Source organism: Excalfactoria chinensis, chromosome 15 (assembly GCF_039878825.1).
Source record: "Excalfactoria chinensis isolate bCotChi1 chromosome 15, bCotChi1.hap2, whole genome shotgun sequence".
Taxonomy (NCBI): Eukaryota; Metazoa; Chordata; class Aves; order Galliformes; family Phasianidae; genus Excalfactoria; species Excalfactoria chinensis.
Genome location: NC_092839.1, coordinates 5,021,919 through 5,039,948, shown reverse-complemented (window position 1 = coordinate 5,039,948; position 18,030 = coordinate 5,021,919). Strand labels below are relative to the sequence as shown.

The 18,030-nt window shown below is 47.8% G+C and overlaps 1 protein-coding gene across 1 annotated transcript in view; it reads right to left on the bottom strand.

Annotated features, from left to right (window-relative positions):
• Positions 1-825: 825 nt before the first annotated feature.
• RIMS4 (regulating synaptic membrane exocytosis 4) overlaps positions 826-18,030 on the bottom strand; it is a 50,418-nt gene continuing 33,213 nt past the window's right edge. Inside the window, exons 3-6 of the mRNA XM_072349887.1 lie at positions 11,665-11,777; positions 10,917-11,018; positions 10,521-10,660; positions 826-8,059 (exon numbers count right to left, since the gene is read on the bottom strand). Coding sequence (XP_072205988.1) covers positions 7,841-8,059; positions 10,521-10,660; positions 10,917-11,018; positions 11,665-11,777 — 574 coding nt within the window. The 3' untranslated portion in view covers positions 826-7,840. The remainder of the gene's footprint in view (positions 8,060-10,520; positions 10,661-10,916; positions 11,019-11,664; positions 11,778-18,030) is intronic.

Sequence of the window (18,030 nt, the reverse complement as noted above, 5' to 3'; positions counted from 1 at the left end):
AAGCCCAGCATCCTGCCAGGCTCCCCGTGCCTCGCCACAGACGGGCTGTGGGTGTCCCATGTGCAGGGATGTCCCTGGGGGAGGTCACTGGTTGCTTAGTGTCTGTCTGAGCCCATCCTGTTTGTTTCTGGGAGCTGGTGATGGTCTGAGGGTGGGAGGTGCCATTCATCACTCCCTGTGTCACGCAGAACCAGGACCAGGGCTCCATTGGGGCTGGAGCAGCAGCAGGAGGGTGGTGGGGAGGTGGGGGGCTGCCCTGCCAGTCCACACAGGTGTTGGGATGCATGAGAAAAACCTTTTAAGAAACTCTCAGGGGAGGAGTACTCTGCGATCCCTCCTGCACCAGGACTGCAGTCCCAGTGATACCCCCAGGGATGCTCTTCCCCAGGGGTCCCCACACTCCCCTGAACACTCAATGCTCTTTGTATTCCCACCATCCTGGGGCACAGCACTGTTATTCTGCCAGCAGCACTTTCTGTTCCAGGGTTTCCAAATCAATGTGCCACGGCCAGTGTGATCATAAAGGGTCCCCACAGAAGACAACAGCAAGAGCAAAAGGCTTCTGCCTGAAGTACAAACAAGAGAGAGCTCAGCTGTTTGCCTGGAGATGCCCATAGACAAAAGGATGTCTGGAAATGGCAGAGAGGAATGCAGGACTGAAATTAGGGTGGGTTCAGAGAAAACCCATCTGCTGAGAGCATCAGGAAGGAGTCCAGGCACCGCTGTGATGCAGCAGGCTGAGCTCACAGCATGTCCTTCAGGCACGGAGAGAAAGGATGAGCCAGCTGAATTTTAGATTAAAATAATCCAACACACCACAGGATAAAAAAAAAAAACAAGGTTTTTATTGTCACCATTATCAACGTTTTCATTAGCTTAACACTGAATTGTAAATCACTCAATCATCACATATCATCTGAATTAAACCTACAGACAGGAAAGAAGTACAGCACAACCCTCCTTTGCCCACAGCCGCAGCACACCGCTGTCGGTGTCCCATGCTTCCACCCAAGGCAGCCCTACACCTTAATGCCCCCGGGGAGGAGCGGGGCCAACACTGCCCATCCTGGCGTCCCCTCCAGCTCTGTGGGATCAGAGCTCAGCGGGCCGCATTAAAAATCTCCAAATGCTTTGGAGAAGCTCCCACTCCTACAGGAAGGCGAGAGGAGAAAGTAGCAACTGCGTGGTGCCCATGCCAAGCTATTGTTTGTTGTTTTCTGGAGCAACTGATGATGTAAAAAGGTTGGACCCAATGGGAGCAGCTTTCCCTGGGGGCACACGGAGGCAGCAGCCCGCTGTAGGGTGATGCTGGGAGGACAGCCCCGTCCCCACGCAGAGGCCAGCTCTGCGGGCTGCCCAGCAGCATGGGATGGACACCGCAGTGCAAAGAGGGGCTGCAAGCATCCTTGGGCCTGTGGGCAGGAGTAAGGCCTCGTGTTGAGAGGGAAGGGAGAACGCAGACAGGGAGCAGTGGAAAGCAAAAGCCAGCACAGAGGCAGCTCCTCCCATCCCTGCTTTCTCCCAGCTGGCTGTACTGTATGGCATGGGTTGCAAAGAGCCTGCAAGACCCTCAGCTCCAACCAGACTTGGCATGGAGTTACTCTGTGCTCTGAGCTCAGCACTGCCACAAAATGTGGCTGGGACACTTGCCCCTGGGTGGGTGGTAGGGCCACAGTAATACTATGCTGGGGCCTTGAGGTCCAATTGCCATCTGAACCAGAGAACAGCCTGCAGCTCCCAGCACCATGTGGCTGAGGGCAAACACCACAGATTCACTCCAAATAAGGCTCAAAGCAGCTTTAGGTCCAGGAGATGGAATCACCAAAATAGAAACCAGGGAGCAGCACTGGGTAAAGAACAACAGCCCCAAGGAAAGAATGCTGCAAGATGTAAAGACCCAGTGGGAGCTGGAGCCCTATGGGCAGCTATCTGAATCCACGGTGCCCAAGCAACTACAAACCAAGCCCTGGAGCAGGCATGCCCTGAGTCCTACCTTGGGGTGCTCCTGCCAAAACCCCTCCCACATGCTGTGTGTCCATGCATCCTTCCTGCAGGACAAAGCTCTCTCCTCTCTGAGCTGGGGGCCGCACGATTCCCGACGTGCTGCGTCAACACAAAGCTGCCCGCTGGCCCAGCTCAGCAGGGCTTAACCACACGGTGCTGGCTGCCAACTCAGCTCCTGGGAAGGCATGAAGGGAAAAGTATTAGGTCTCAGCCTCTGTTTGCTGGTGCTCCATAAGGGGCTGGTGCTGGCTCCTCCTCATGTTTGGTTGCTAAAGTGCAAAGAACCAAATGCTACAAGGAACTCTCTCGTTCCTCTCTTCCACTAGGACAAGAGCAGCTACCAAAGGGAAAGGAGGGCAGAAGGCGTCCACGCCGTGGGAAATGCCTGAGACTCCTGAGGACAGAGCCTGATGTTGCTGCTGTGTGTGAGTGGCTGGGGCTGGGCTGGGGCTGCAGGACGTTCCCTGCCATGGCGAGCAGACAGCCCAGGTGGGAGCACTGTGGCTGCACACACACGGACACCAATTAGAATACGTGTGTTTCCCTGGACTGCTCTGCTGATGGCACTTTGCATCCACATGGCTCTTTATCCTCCAAGCATTTCACAATCAGCTGTGAATTATTTCTCTCGTTACCCATCCGGGCTTCCAGCACCACTGCACAGCTGGCAGGTGGCAACCTCCAAATAACGCAAAGATGGGCCACAGGCAACCGAGCGGGATGCTGCTCTGAAGCTGTTCTGTTTTAGGTACCACAACAACGATAAAGCTGACTTAAAACCCAGTATCCTGACCCTGCCACCATAGAAAAATCTGTCGCTGAGCTCAGCATCACTCACTGAAGGACAGCCCCAGAGCAGCCCGCTCCCATTTACACATCAGTCCCCCGTGATCCTCTGTGAAGGTGCAATTTTGCTGCCTTGGGTGGAATTTTCTAACAAAAGGGACAAATGCCATCTATGAAATTGACAAAACAACCCACAGAGCCTTTAAATGAGAGCAGTTCAATCTGCTGCTCTGAAATAAACTCCCTTTATCTTGCCCGCGCTGCCTCGAGGCAAACAGGCAGCTATGGGGCAGAACTCACGCGGCCCAGAGTGCAAAGGCTTTTTTGCTTTATCAGGGCTACAGTGGCAGTGGGAACCGTTCTCATTGAGTTACAAATACTAAATAGCCTAAGAAAAACAGGGCGCTGGAAACAGTCATTAAGTTTATATTGAAACTATTTTTAAACTCTGCAGTATGAAGTTGCCTACAGCTGTTTCATTCTTCACCTAAGAGAGATTTCATGTTAATGGGCACACATACTCACAGAGAAGCCTACACGATGAATATTTCTTACAAGGCAACAGCCCAACCTTCAGGTTCACAATCAAAGTTAATACGGACCTTTTTCAAAAGTGATGTCATTAAGATTGAAGACAATTATATAAACTGTACCAACAATATGTACTACAGCCTGCGAGTCACAACCTGTGCACACCAAGTGGAATATATTATTGCTTGTTAGCCTAGTAGACTTTCTTTATAAAAAGATTTTTATACAGAGTACAGGATTATGACAAAACTAGCTAAGTCGTTTTCATCTTGAAAATACAACATCAATTATTTCTTTCAACAAAGGCTCGAATAATAGCTGAGAGTTCGTGAACAATGACAAATATTTACTAAGGATCTTATGGTCAGTTTGAACAGAATTCCCTATAGGACTCTTTTCTCCAGTGGTTATTTACACACATCTCTTTTCTTTTGGAAGAGAAAAAAGGGTGGTAAAAATATAACGAGGAACGCAGAAATGAAAAGGATGAGTGAACCCCATAGTGAGGACAATAAACATCTTTGAAAACGCTAAATGATGCTATCCGTTAAAAAACATACATCATCTTGTCTTTAAAGAAAAATATTTTTCCTGTTTTAAAATATTACTACCAGCATGTAATAAACTAACTTAAAATGAGTCTCATAAAAAAGTTGTCTTGCTGTCTAAACGTTACTAAACATGCTTAGGTTGAGATCCTGTTAACTGCCTCAACGTCTTAAAAACAGCCCCTGTACAGGAGGAGCCCTGATATTCTGACTCCAGAAGACCTGCCAATGTAGAACAGTACGGCGATATAGGATCCGGTAGCTAGAAACATTAAATACACATCATCATCCAAAGCAAATAATTCTGCAGCAATCTGTGAAGCAATCCACACCAAGAAGTGGGGATGTGCTTGCCTGACTGAGAGTCAGTGGGCCCTTACTCTGCCTGCCCACATGGATGTGGGCACAGGATGAGGACCCGTGCATTGAACTGCAGAATGAGGATCTTGTGTTGTCTCTATGGCATCCCAGCCGTGCTGGGGCAAAGGGAAAGCAACACCGGGAGACCGGGAGAATTCACATTGCTGCCTGAAGAAACATGGCCATGTTCTGCTCAGCCTGAGGGAGCGAGAGCCACGTGTGGGGCTCTGGTGTGCTGGGGTACGTGGGGAGAGATGGCTCTGCCTCAGAGATGCGCTCAGCACCACGAGTCCCTTTGTTTCCCACAGTAACAGTAATAGAGGTAACAGGGATCAGCTCTCCAGCTCTTTCCTGCGAGCAACCCTCCTGCTACTATAGAATGGAGCATCTAATGCACAAGGAGCAGGGAACCAACCTTGTGCAGGACAGATGCTCTCCTCTCCTCAGCCTCATCCCTCATCAGCACTTACAGACCAAAAGCACTATGATGGCTTTTTTTTGCTTATGTTAAAAGTCTCCTGCTCTTCTCTTCTCCCTGATTATAACCACCCTGGTAAACTGCTCCAACACACTGGTAATCACAACTAGCACATCACACCACCTTAGACAGAAACTGGCAGATCAAATTCAAAAGGAACTAAGGGGTTAGGTTTTATAAAAAGAAGCCATTCCAAGCCCAAGATCTGCCATGGATGCTATACAGTGAGTCTTAACATTGATGGAAAACTAGATTTCATTTTTAACTGCAATGTGCCATGGTCAGTGCAAGAATCCTGGGCATGAGTGAAGCCAGAATTGAGGCCGGACAGTACTGGGCAACGTAACAGCCTGACCTGACACTCTGTGCCCTGAGGGCACTCCTGGAAGGGCTCCTGTGAGTCCGTCTGCCTTACGAAGGAGAACCACCAGGACTGCATCACCTTTCTGGGCTTGGCAGCCAGAGCTTGAAACCATCACTTACTGCAGAGAAACAGGACTTGGAAATGACTTCAAACACAAGGGAGAATCAGGCTACCACCAACCAGGGAACAAGGCAGAAGAAAACAGTCCAAAGCAGACTGTCAGAATGACCTCAAAATGCAGAATTTGGGTTGCTAATAGAAACAACACGAGCGGAAGTGCCTTTTTTTGTTCTTTCTTTTTTTTTTTTCTTTTTACCCTGACAACAAACTTTCAGAATGACTACAAATAGATGGCAGACACTCCTCCGTGTTGAGGAGTCCAGTTATCTTTAAGCTTGAGGCGCTGTTAGAGGGATGGGATTTAGAGACACGTTGCATTTGCCAGGCACAGAGAGGAACTGAGCTTTCCAATGGACAGTCGTTAAATAATATTTCATAGGGATTTTTTTCTGGCATGTACGGTCTCGTACTCCACATAAAAGACTGCAGTGTTGCATTCACCTTACTGACGGAGGACAAAGCTGACCAACTGGCTGTTACCAGGAGATAACGTCAAGCAATCTCCAATAGGAAATGTTCAGCACTACTCAGAACAGAAGCCCCGTTTCTCTGTTGCCAGGTTTGGAACATACTCAGAGTTCCCCACAGTCCTTTGAAAGACGTAGTTATTAAAAGATCCGGTGCTACAAACCACTAAATCTACCTAATCTATTCTAGTTCATACACGTATTGTACAATATTGCCTAGTACTCACTACATACCAAGAGGAAAGGATGCTGACTTGAATTACAGTAAATGTGCTTCTTTAAAAAATGAGCGCCACAACATAGTTTGACCAGCATGCAACAAACTTTCTTCAGCTAATATATAGAAATTGTCTAATACGATCAGAAAAAAGAATTAGTGAGAGGCCAGAGACATATTTCTTCAAGGAAATTAAGAGATTTAGCTGAAATGCTGAGGCTTTTGCCACTTAAAAACCTATTCATTCTATGCCCCTTCTGCGCCTTCCCTCTCCTTTATATCGTATCAGTTTTGCAGACATTATTGTAAGGCCTATTTGTTTTGTATCTATTCAGTAATTTATCTCAAAATGATTTAAAATGCCACATACAAGCTTGGATCAAAAGCAACTGCTCTCACCATCCACCCTACAGTCATGCTTTTATTCTAACAAAGCTGAGGTCCGCATGCAGAAATAAATGCTCTGTGTGCCTCAGTGAGAGGCTGAGGATCTGCTCACTCCTAAACATGATATGGGACCTTCACCTTTAAATCACAAAGTAAAACATCTCCAAAGCTTATTTTGAAAGTGCAATCACCAAATCCTCATTAGGAATTATGACAAAAAATCTAGCTGTTAGCAGGAAATCTTTGGAGATTATTTTGGACAAAAAGTGTTTTCAAAGAGAAGATTTTAATTGTGTGAAGGATCTAGCTTGCCTTTCTCTCGCACGTGACTCTGCTGGCAGAGAATGTGCTTCACAGGTTCACCTACAAGGCTCCTTTCCAGTTAGCGTTGCACTTAAATGAAATATACATGCTGTGACCACTGTGCCTTCAGCTTCCTCACCCACTACTGCTCCATACTCGGGGGACAGCATCTCTTCTTTCAGAGCATTTGACAATGCTTGCGTATTACTGAGAGTGCCTAAAGCAACACTCTTTCCATGAGGGAGGTTATGTGCTCTCAGCACCTTCCTGTCAGGTGACAGACTCAAATTTCTTTTGTCTGCACCCCCCCCAAATCTCATTCTCCTGTGGCAGAATAAAAAGCCCCGTTTCAGGTCAGCCAATAGCATAACAGGAAGGGCAGCATCTCCAGCAGGTATATACTGCTACAAAGGAGATGAAAGAAGAGCACAAGGTAGAAGATGTGACTGAAGGATGCAGAGCAACAAGTGAGGGTATAAAGGTATAAAGCATATCTCAAGCTGCAAGTCTGATGCTCAGCTCCCACCTCCAGTAGTTTGGTGGGGCTTTTTTTCTGAGCAAAATTGCAGATAATCAGACTGCTAAACTCAAACTCTGTTCAAACTGCCTGGTCTAAGCAGGCACTTATTCTCCCACCAAGTATGCTTCATCAGCAGTGTTACACAAGTAATGCAGGAAAGACACTTGCTGGTAATTTGGCACAGTTTGAAAACACAGCAGTGACAGTGCTACAGGATTCAGCGATGTGGAACTGATACTAAAGAAAGAATTACAGGTTTCTTTCTTTTTTCTTCCTTCAATAAGATCTTACGAAAAAACTCATACTCCCTCTGAAACTTTCTGCTCTTGCTCTTTCTAGGTCAGATATTGGCCTCTGCATTTTTCAGGTACTTTGAGAAAGAATCTGCCTAAGAAATTTGGAAGATGCACAGCTAGGAAAAATACCTTCCTTACTCCCCCCAGATTTTTCAAATGCTGCAACTTTCCAGAGTTAATGCTGATCTGAAACAAGGGTCCAAGAATGACAGCGAGAGAAGCGAAACAAGAGGTGTATGTCTAATTTGACAACTAGGACTCATGCCCCACGGCACCTCCTCCGACAGAGAGGGTACAGCACCCTCCCCCTTGTCTTCTGTCTAAGGTCACTGGTTTATCCTCCTCTTCCAGCTCCACAAGAACTGATTGAACATGCATTGCGCTTGAGGTCAGAGTTCCAGCAAACAAAACCTTGACAGCATGTTTAAAAAACAAAAGCAGTTCCCCCTTCCTTACTCACTAAGACCTGTCACAGCAGGGTCCCACTGTGCTCTCCAGGGAAAGCTGCGAGGACTGGCGCAGGAGCGGGCCTGTAGTGGGATCCACCATTGAGGAGGTTGGGAAGAGCTTGTACCAGCCAATTGCTAAAGTTGACAAATCCAGTTCTTCCAGGAGGACCCTTGCGACTCCCATGAAGTGCTTGCGCTCCATGCGGCCGTAGTTTCCCCAGACTATCACCTTAGAAACAAGAGGGGGAGCACAATTAATCCTCAAGCTGGCATGCTTGCTTGGGAAGCAGCAGTCTGACCAATCTCTCTATGTATCCAACTTCCCTGGGCTTTACTAGAACCCAAGTAGTGTGTAAATGCTTAGGCTACACAGGCACACACAGGGATACACTAGGCTGCTGCCGGTGTCAAGTTCTGGATGATCATTTTACCTGTATTTTTATCACAGCTTTCCTAATCTGAATGTTAATAGAAACATGTTTTCCCCCATACAAAAGAAGTGAATGTACGTGTAGATGAAACACGCCTCTTCAGTAGGACGACGTCCATAGGCCAAGCACATGCACAAAATATACCCAGAGCCGCAGCTCCAACATCCACAATACAAATCAGTCCTGGCACAACAACTAGCCTCAAACACAGCAAAAGTATACAACTTAACTTCTGCACTCAGCCTTGTAATGCACAGCAGATGGCAACGAGACATGGTTACTCACCTGGAGAAAGGGCAGCAGCTGAGCACTGGCAAGCGGGACTGGTGACGTAAGGGGCAAACTTGAAGTGGCATGCAGGGGAAACAGAACAGACTGGCGAGAAAAGCTTGGAGACGCAGAGGAAGGTCTAATGAAAGAGCTGGCAGCTGAGCAGGGAAAGCTGAATCACACTTACGACACGATGGAGACCGGTGGGTGGAACAACAGATGCAGTGAGGGTCATGGGCTTAGACATGCTGGAGATCTGCACGTGGCCAAATGGCCCTATGTGGCTCAAGACAAAGGTGACGAGTGACTCCATAGCAAGTCCGAGTTCTGAAGAGGAGAGGATGAGTATGATGGGTTATGATGGTGACTAGTGATCACTGGCTAATCTTTCTTTCCCTAAGCTCCGAATAACCAGAACATTACAGTTTTCAGTAAAACAAGGCAGGAGAGACAACGAAAAGCCAAAAATGATCACTCTAGGTAAGCACGGGATGGAGCAAGATATTGCAGGAAGTTGGTCTGGTGGCACAGTAGCTGAGCCAAGCTCCTAATTTTATTCCCTTTGAGAAAGTTCCAGTGAGACACTGCAAGCTGCAATGAGACACTGAAACTGGTCCTGAAGACAAACTGAATGACACAAATGGAACAGGGCATGGGACAGAAGAATTGCAATGAGGCAGACACAGTTCCAACCCTCTTCTGCCGGCCTTTTGCACCAAGGATGCTGCCACGGCAAAAACACAGCTAGGAGACCACGTGACCACATACTGACACTTAGCACAGCTGCTGGCTGCTCGGTTTCTGCTGTACCACATCCCATGGGAAGGCAGCACTATTTCTCATTAAGTGGCAGAACAGCATGGTAGCATTTCTCCTTGTTCTATTACCAAAGCTTATTCATAAAAGTAAGGTCAAGGCAAAGACTCATGAGAACCCTCAGCCATGGTTGAGTGGTGGATGGTGAAGTGGTGGCCCAGGACAGGCAGTACTGGATAATCCATGAGACCTCTTCCAGAGACAGCTCTGCCAACTCACCTTGGGCATTCTTTGGGAGACCCTACCTGACAAATGCTGCTCATGTCTCTGAAACGGAGACAAATGATACATTTTGTACTGAGCTTCCCATCTCCGCTGGGGATTAAATCCATAGCTCTTAACACCTTCAACATCTTTCATGAGCTAATTTTTAGGTACCTCAGCCTTGCTTCCATCTTCTGTGTGCCAGCAGCATGGCTGTGGTCTACAGAGAAGTCAGGGTGAGTGAAGATCCGTGGCTGCAGGTAAGGAAACCCAGATCAAGCCAGACTCCATATTTCAGTCAGAAAAGTCCACTATAGCTTCAATAGGGAAAAGTGCTTCCAATCAAAATAAATGGAGAAGAGTTCACTAAGACGGATCTTGTGAATCAGGTGGCAATTCATATGTAAGTGGAAGTAAGCAAAAGAAACCCACAGATTAATTACATCAGTATTTCCAGTGGGTTTTAGCTAGGATTTATGGCATGGAAATGACTTAACTACAGATTAACAACAGAATTCACTCTTTGCCCTGGACATACAGATACAGAACTGAAAATGAGTGTATGGCAGGAAATGTATGGCAGTATAAGAAAAAGGTAGAAACAGGTAGGGTATGTGATTGGGTGAAGGCCAAAGCAGAGTGCTCTGAATAAACACAGAAAAAACCTTTGTTGCAAGGCTGTTTACTATCTATAGATATTACTCATTTCCTGACTGGAAACAAAACAAAAACCTTCCCTTGGTAAGCGTTCATGTTAGCTGGCATGGTATCAAGTAATAAAGTTTGAGTACAAACAAAAGGAAAAGCTTTTCTTTTTCATTTGTTACGTTCAGATAGAGTGCATTCGGTTCCATGAAAGCATCAGCTTTTTCTCCTTTATGTCACTCATCCAAATTCTTTGCCAGACAAGGTATATTCCAGAACAGGTGAAAGAGGGAGATGGGCAGACCTGAGACTCCTTCATCTTACCTGTAATACTTTGCCCTGGGGGCTCTCAGGAAACAGTAACACCTGATTGTACAAAGGGTCTAATGACTTGCGAGCCACTTTTGTCTTCTTTTTCGCAATGCACACACCATTCTCTAACAGGTAAGCTTTGATGTAAGCAGCTGGAAAAAAACAAACATGGTCAAATACGAACAAATCTTAATGCTCAGTTCTGAAAAGACAGAGTGCTGTGTCTCCTTTTGCTAAAGGAGGCATTTACAGCAGTGAACAGTTTTGCTCAACTGTTCTTATTTTCAATAAGACAAACAGACTGCTCAGTTCCCACAGAAGCCGAGCAGAATCAACAACACCCCTTTGTGCAAGCACTGCAGGAAGCTGGGGCTCAGTGAAGTATTTGAGGAGGTCAAAGCATACTACCTGGCAGTGTTTTGGAGCCGGGTTTCGGTGTGAGTCCTCGAGCCTGAATGATATCCACTTCTAGCTGCCCATTTCGTTCTTGCAAGCCAATTTCCACATCCCCTAAACCAAAATGTCAAAACAGACAGAACACTTTCAAAACAACCCATCTGTTGGCTAGTAAAACATCAAAAAGCAACCCCTGTGTCATGCCTGCTATGAGCTGTGCCACACTGTAGGCCATAAGTGCCTGATCTCCTCCTGTGTTACTCTGGAGCAGCTCTGCAGTGACTCAAACCCACATTTTCAACAACAGTCTCTAATACCAGCCTCCTAACACAGCTTTAGTGACTCAGTCTCACGCTCTTTGGCAGCAGATAGCCTCCAATCTCTACCACACTGGAATATCTAGAGCTGCAGGCTGCTTTAGACAATGCAGTTATAGAGTGCTATAAGAACATCTTCACAGAGCACTGAGCTTTGTATCCGGCAAGAAAATCGCATAGGATGCGTTTTCAGAATTCTTGCTGCATTTTACTTAGTCTGTGCCTTTCAGATCTGACCAAGGAAAGCACGAAGCCGGTGCTCCCCTGCTAATGCCATATAAGCAGCAATCAGCAAAACCTTGCAGCCAAGCTTACTTGATTTTGCACAGAAATGGAGCGGAGGAGTGGTGGAGCAGCAGATGCTGGACACATTATTAGGTGGCTCGTAGGAGTGGTCTGTTCAGTATTAAATTTAAGCCATCTAAGATCTTGGTGTTCCTTACCCATCGAGGTGGTGGCCAAGGTCTGACGCCCAACAAACTGTGCGGGGCCCATGCTGCCCAGGAAGTCACTGAACTGCCCAGCAGATGCCAGATGGACTCCACTGAAATTCAAGCTGCAAAAGAAAGTGGTTTTGGCAAGTGGTTAATTTGCATTTTTAAGCAACTTGTTAACTGAAGAGCCTGACTTAGGACATCTTTGGCATGAATAGCATCTACAGAAGCCTTTTCTCTTGCAAAACTCAGTGATTCCAAAGGCAATTTAGGTAGGTGGGATGCATTTAAAAAACCCACAAGCAGTAATGGTTGCAGTTGCCAGCTGGTTAATACATGTTTGTCTACAAGGGAAAATCGCTGCCATCTCAGACTCATGTGCAGCCTGTCACCTCTTCCAGGTAGCACTATCATCTAAGCAGCTTCTTGGCATAGTTGATAGGATCTCTCTTGGTAGCTATCCTTTCCCAACCTTCATTTTTGGGAATTAATTAACACATCTAGAGCTGTGTTCAAAGGTGAGCTTAAGGCTGCTGACATCAATCCCCCTGGGAGTGAATTCCCTATTGAATTCTCACAGGCAGAGCAATGCACCTCCTCCTTGACTAGAGGACCCCACTCCTCACCGCTCAGCACCAGAATCACCCATCACACTTGCTGCATGGTTTTCCCACCTGCTTCCCCAATCAACTCCAAAGCAATCATGAAAACCCAAACCCTGGTTCAAGGCTGAAAGCACTGCAGCCTCAAATGCCAGGAGTGTCTCTTAAGTAGAGACAGCAGCAAAGGAGAAGCTATTAGAGGACACAGTTCTCAACTCTATTCATCAGGCACTGCTTTGAGGCACGACTCCAGGACACAGATGAGGCAATGCAGAAGGGTCAGACTGTATTATGGGCTGCTGGAAAACTTGCTGCCCCACTTGGTGCTAATGGCAAGGAGAGGGCCAGAAGCCCCCACTAAATACCCACACTTGTCCTGCTGGCATCTGCCAAGCCAAGGCACAGCTGCTGGAGCATGTCAGTCTGCACCAGGGACACCCACACTACCACGCCATGCTCACACACTGCAACCCAGGATGCTGCTGTACATGGAAGTGATGCAAACTGCAGCCCTGCACTCTGCCAGTTGGCCTCAGAGGGGGCAACTGCCCACATGTGGATCCAGCTCACTGCTTCCTGGAATTCATTTCTCAGAAAGGAAAAGAGAGGAGAGCCATGTGTTCCTTCCAACCTACCCCAGCAATGGAATCAGGGAGCAGCCCTGCCTCTGGGGCGGGCCAGGCACCGCAGGCTGCACACAGCCACAAAGATCCATTCATTCCCCACTGTGAGCCACTTCCATTTAAAATGCATTCAAAACATTATTTCAAACCCCATTCATCCAGAAGAGTGGTAATTTCAGGTTGAGATTTCAGCTCTCATTAGCTATATGCAGACCTGGGCTCAACCTGCTGGGAATATTTATTTATTCATGTGATGAAGGAGGAAGTCACGCACAAACCTCAGCATCATGCTGCACGTGTGACAGGAGGGACACGTGAGCAGCAGGACATGCTGACAGCTTCACAGTGTGGCTCGTGGAACTCATGCTAATAGCCAGAATTGTCCTAGGCACAGGGCACGGCCCAAAGCCACTGGACCAGGCGAGGACTGCATGCAGATACCCACCCCCAGCACTGCTGCACCTGCAAGCACAGGGAAATGCAATGGGGAGCGCAGGGCAGCCTGCAGCCAGGCTACAAGGCTGTGATTTGGCCATACAAGGACGGAGCCCAGCGAGGCTCCACAAGCTGCTGTCCCAGGCATTTTGAGCTGTCCAGAGAGGGTCAAAAAAAGGTGAAAAGTTGAGCTTAGAGAAAACACAGAATAATTCAGGAAAAAGGAGATGTGACAGAGAAAGACATAAGATTCAGCCAGAGATGAATGAACTATCAGCCAGAAGGTAAATGTTTTCTTTATCCTCTTCAGTTCATGGAAGATATATGGACAGACCTTAGGTCTTACTCCTACCCCAGGGAATACATGACCTGAGCAAGCACGCAAATAACAAGCTGGCAAGAGAACTCAGGGAAATGCTCAGTGCCATGCTCCTAACAGATGCTTGTCTCATTAACAAGATGCCTGGGATGAGGAGAACAGAGAACAAGCACAGAACTGAGAGTAGCCCAGAGCTGCAAGATCCCAAGGTACAGATCTCCGCACATCCCCTGTTCTCAAGGCAGGGCTGTGGGGTGATGCTCAGCCAGTGACTGCTGTGAGGACACAAGGAGGCAAAAGCGCACCCATCAAAACTCCATTTTCCATTTGCTGCTCATACAGAAGAGCACCAGTATGAGCAAGGATGCTGCTGTGTCCCAGCACGGGGATGAACCTTGGAGGGAAGGAAAAGGCCCATTTATAAACAGAGGCCAAGATAAAGACTCTGGCATTCTGGCTAACAGCCACAGTTAATGGATATAGCAGTATTGTGTGAAACTCAATTTTGCATCAGACAGTTAATGTTGCCTTATGTTGTGATATCCGGATGGAAAAAGGAAGATGCAGGGAATTACTGTAATGGATCACGCCGTTAGGTGGTGGGACTGCCTGGTACGCTGCACTAAGGCTGAGTTTTTGCAGTGCTGCTTTATTAGACATCCAAAGCAGCAGCTCTAAATCAGGCTCCTTGGCTCTAAGCGATTCCAGGATGTATATTTGGGTATTGTCAATAACCCCAGAGTGGAAACAATTTCTGTCTGGAAAAATCATAAGCTACCTCCAAGAAAGCTAATGCTGCTCCCTGGAGAGGAGAGAGGAAAAACAAAGCTGCAGAAACGTAGCATGCATGTGAAGAAAAGCCAGCAGGAACCATTAAGCTGCATCAGCTAAATTCAGGATGCTCAAATGCAGCTTGGTGAGCTCTGTCTGTCAATGCTCAGTGAGAAGCCAGAATGGTGGGTGTGGGGACCAGGCCTGATGCAGGTCTGTGCAATGCCTGCCCCATTCACTCAGCTGCTTTTTTGGAGGGAGAGAAAGAGCTGTAAGCATCTTCAGGACTTCTCTGAGGTATTTGAGCCCTGGTGTTCCCCCAAGCCCTCCCTGCCCCTACATCTCACATTCTTCTGTTCCATCATCCAGAATTGAGACCATGGGATTCTTCTGTTCCCATCACTAAAAGCACTCCCCCCCCCCCACCACCACCTCACTCTTCCAACCCCCACCTGAAGGGGTGGAAAATGCTGCAACCTGGTTATCACCAAGACGGGATGCCTTTACTTATTTATCTCGACATAAAAAGAAGTGCTAAAAATAGCTGCAGGAACAAAAAGGCAGCATTCTGCAGCTGACTTGCAGATAGCAACTGTCATACCCAGCACAGCCCTGGGGACGGGGCTGCTGCTCCAGACCCATCAGCAGCACATGGAGAAGATTAACAGGTGACACCTGTCAGCCTTTTGTCTAAAGGGCACAAACCCTCTGCCCAGCCAGCACAGCACAGCCTTTTGAACAGGGAAGAGATTAATTATCACTCCTCCAGCCCTCCGCTTTCACTAATCATGATTCATGGGCTCTGCTTTGTCACAGCTGACTGGCAATGATTTTAATGAAGTTAAAGATTAGGGGTTTGGCCGTGGAATTGGTTTTAAATAAATGTGACTCTGGTTACTGACCTGGAGGTGTGGGCAGGACAGGGCGAGCTGCAGGGAATCAAGGACAAGCAGAGGGCAGCATGCTGGAGGACTTGCACAAGTCCTTGTCTGCAGCCAGTGGGGCCAAGCAAGGAGTGCAGCACTCGGGAGCAAAGGAAGCTGAGGTCTCCAGGCCAATCAGCCCAGTCAGTGCTGAGCAGCACCAGCAGAACATGCAAAAACGTTAATTCTGCTCGCAGCCCAAGGCTGATTTTCCCTAGGATGCAAAATCTGTTCCAGATGCATGGGTGGCCATTTCTAAGCCGTGCCGCAAGCATCACAGCCCCGGCAGCGCAGCCAGCCCGCACAGAGCGACAGGCGCTGCTCTGCAGCCGCTCGGACAGCCACGAGAGGGAGCCAGGAACCAACGTCCGTCCGGGCTGCGCCTGCAGCGCTGCGAGCCCCGAGCCCAGCACAGCGCATCGCTCACCGCCCTGCCCGAGAAGGGTCCCCGCAAACACCACTGGCTCTGCTGGGAGACGTTTATGTGTGTTCAGACTGGGGCTGTGGTTGCCCAGTTGTCGGCTTTTCCTTGTTGTTGGTTTGGTTGTTAAGTACAACATCATAATCCTGATTATTTAGGGAATCTGTGCTGTGGTTTCTTTAGGCCATGCTCCTGTGTTAGGTCAGGGCACGTGAAACCTGTCCTCTATCAGAGTAATTTAAGAGTGGCTTAAAGGCTCTCTGCCAGCTGCTGCTCTTTTAAGGTAGCAGCCATTCCTGGGCTGCCCTTTCCTGGCGCATGCAAACCATCAGGCAGGCGGATCCTCCACAGCAAGCTGCTCTTCTTCACATGTACTCAGATGAAGAACGAGTTACACGAAATTTGCTTGTAAACTGCTCAGGATCTGAACAGCCTGAGGGACAACGCTGATCTCAAAAGAAAGAGCACAAGCTCTTTCCTGAGCTCATCCCTCTCCTACAGCAGCCATGGCTCCGCTCCGCCGCCGCTCACCCCACCATTGTCTGCTGCACATCAGCATGCGGAGCACACAGCACACAGACACGTTTAAGGAAAATGCATCATTAATTTCTCTCCTTGTCCACGTGGAGTTTGTCTGACCTCTTTTCTACATCTATTTTTAAACTGCTTCTGGGATTCTGTGTGCCAGGTACTAGCCCTGTGCTGCTGCAGATGGCTGCAGAACCCGCTTGTCAAGACCATGCAAAACTTGGATGCAATAGGATGGGGGAAGCACCTCCACAGGTCAGCAGGTCCTCACCTCGCCCTAAGGCCAGAGCACTTTATGTTCATCCTTATGACAGCCACTCACCCAACCTGCTCTGAAAACTGCTCTTCTCAGACAGCTTGTCCCTATGCATTGCTTTTTCCTTCCCAACCATTTTCCTATCAGCCCTCAACACCATTTCTGAGCTACCAATGTGAAGCACAAGACAGTCTACTTCCTTTCTTTAGTTCTTGATACAATTATTATCATTATTATTATTTTAAACTCTCCCTTCCAAGACACCTGGGCTGGTCTCACTTGCACCAACCTGCGCTGGCTGTATAGCAGCTGCTACAGCTGTGCAAAGCAACACAGAGCAAGGAATTGACCTCTCAGATGGGTACAAGGCCCTGTTGTCACAGAGCTCTGCTGAGACAACAAGGATATTCTGAGATAATGCTGTGCCCTCTCCCTTGGACCAAATCTTCACGGCTCTTTCCATCACAGTTATAGCACTGCACTGCTCCAGTTCATCCAGGCGGGAACTCATGAAGCCAGAAGCTCCTTCCAAAAGACAACACTGCCTTGTGTTTTTCACCATTTATTCACACTGTCCACACAACCGCCTTTATTTGCTGTCAGCCCAAACCTATACAAGTTAATTTTAAAGAAGAGCTCCATCCTCTGTGCTGAGTACTGACACGGAGTTTGGTTGGGCCCTGGGCACTGCTGAGCTTTTTAGAAAGCCTAATTCTCTTCTCATAAATATTTTCTAGAACACGTTTTTTCCCCTCCTCTTAGTGCACAAAGTGGTAATCAATAAATATGTTGCCTAAACACAGTCACACAACTGAATATGCAGCTGTGGCTTAACCTGCACGGCTGGATGAACAGATCTGCTACGCATCCAACATCCCCCCTGCATGAGGACAGCCCTCAGCTGTGTCTTTAAAAAACTGGGACAGCAAGACATACTTCATCCAGAAGAAATTGAGATACAGACTCTTCTGAGAACGTTCACATATTCAGTAGTTATTTTATCTGAGCAGAAAGGGAAAGGCATCAGAACTCCAATTTTAGGAAGCAGGAACGTTCTGTCTAACAATCACAATTATCCACGCTGCACATCAAGCTCTTCCAAATTGCATCTATCACACACGAATGCCACGTTGCTATTTTCCTGACAAGAAGGCAAGCAGAACTGGTTAATTCAGCATCCCCTGCCCCTACCCTTAAAGCACGTACAGTACATCAGGAATTATTAATGCAACGCACATCTGAGTACAGTGCCATGGGCTCAGGCACACAGCCCCGTACGCTGTCAAAATTGATGTGAGTGCTGCAGGAGCCTTTGCTGTGGCTGTGAAAGGCTTGCGTGAGCACCTCTCCCTGCAGTACCTGACGTGGAGCTCACAGCACCAACCACACAGCTCTGCTCAGCCTGACAGCTCTGTTCTCTGCCTCCCAACAAGCTCTGCTCTCTCCTGGCCACTCCACTTGCTGTAACATTTTTAGTGCTGTGACGTACTGTCTTAT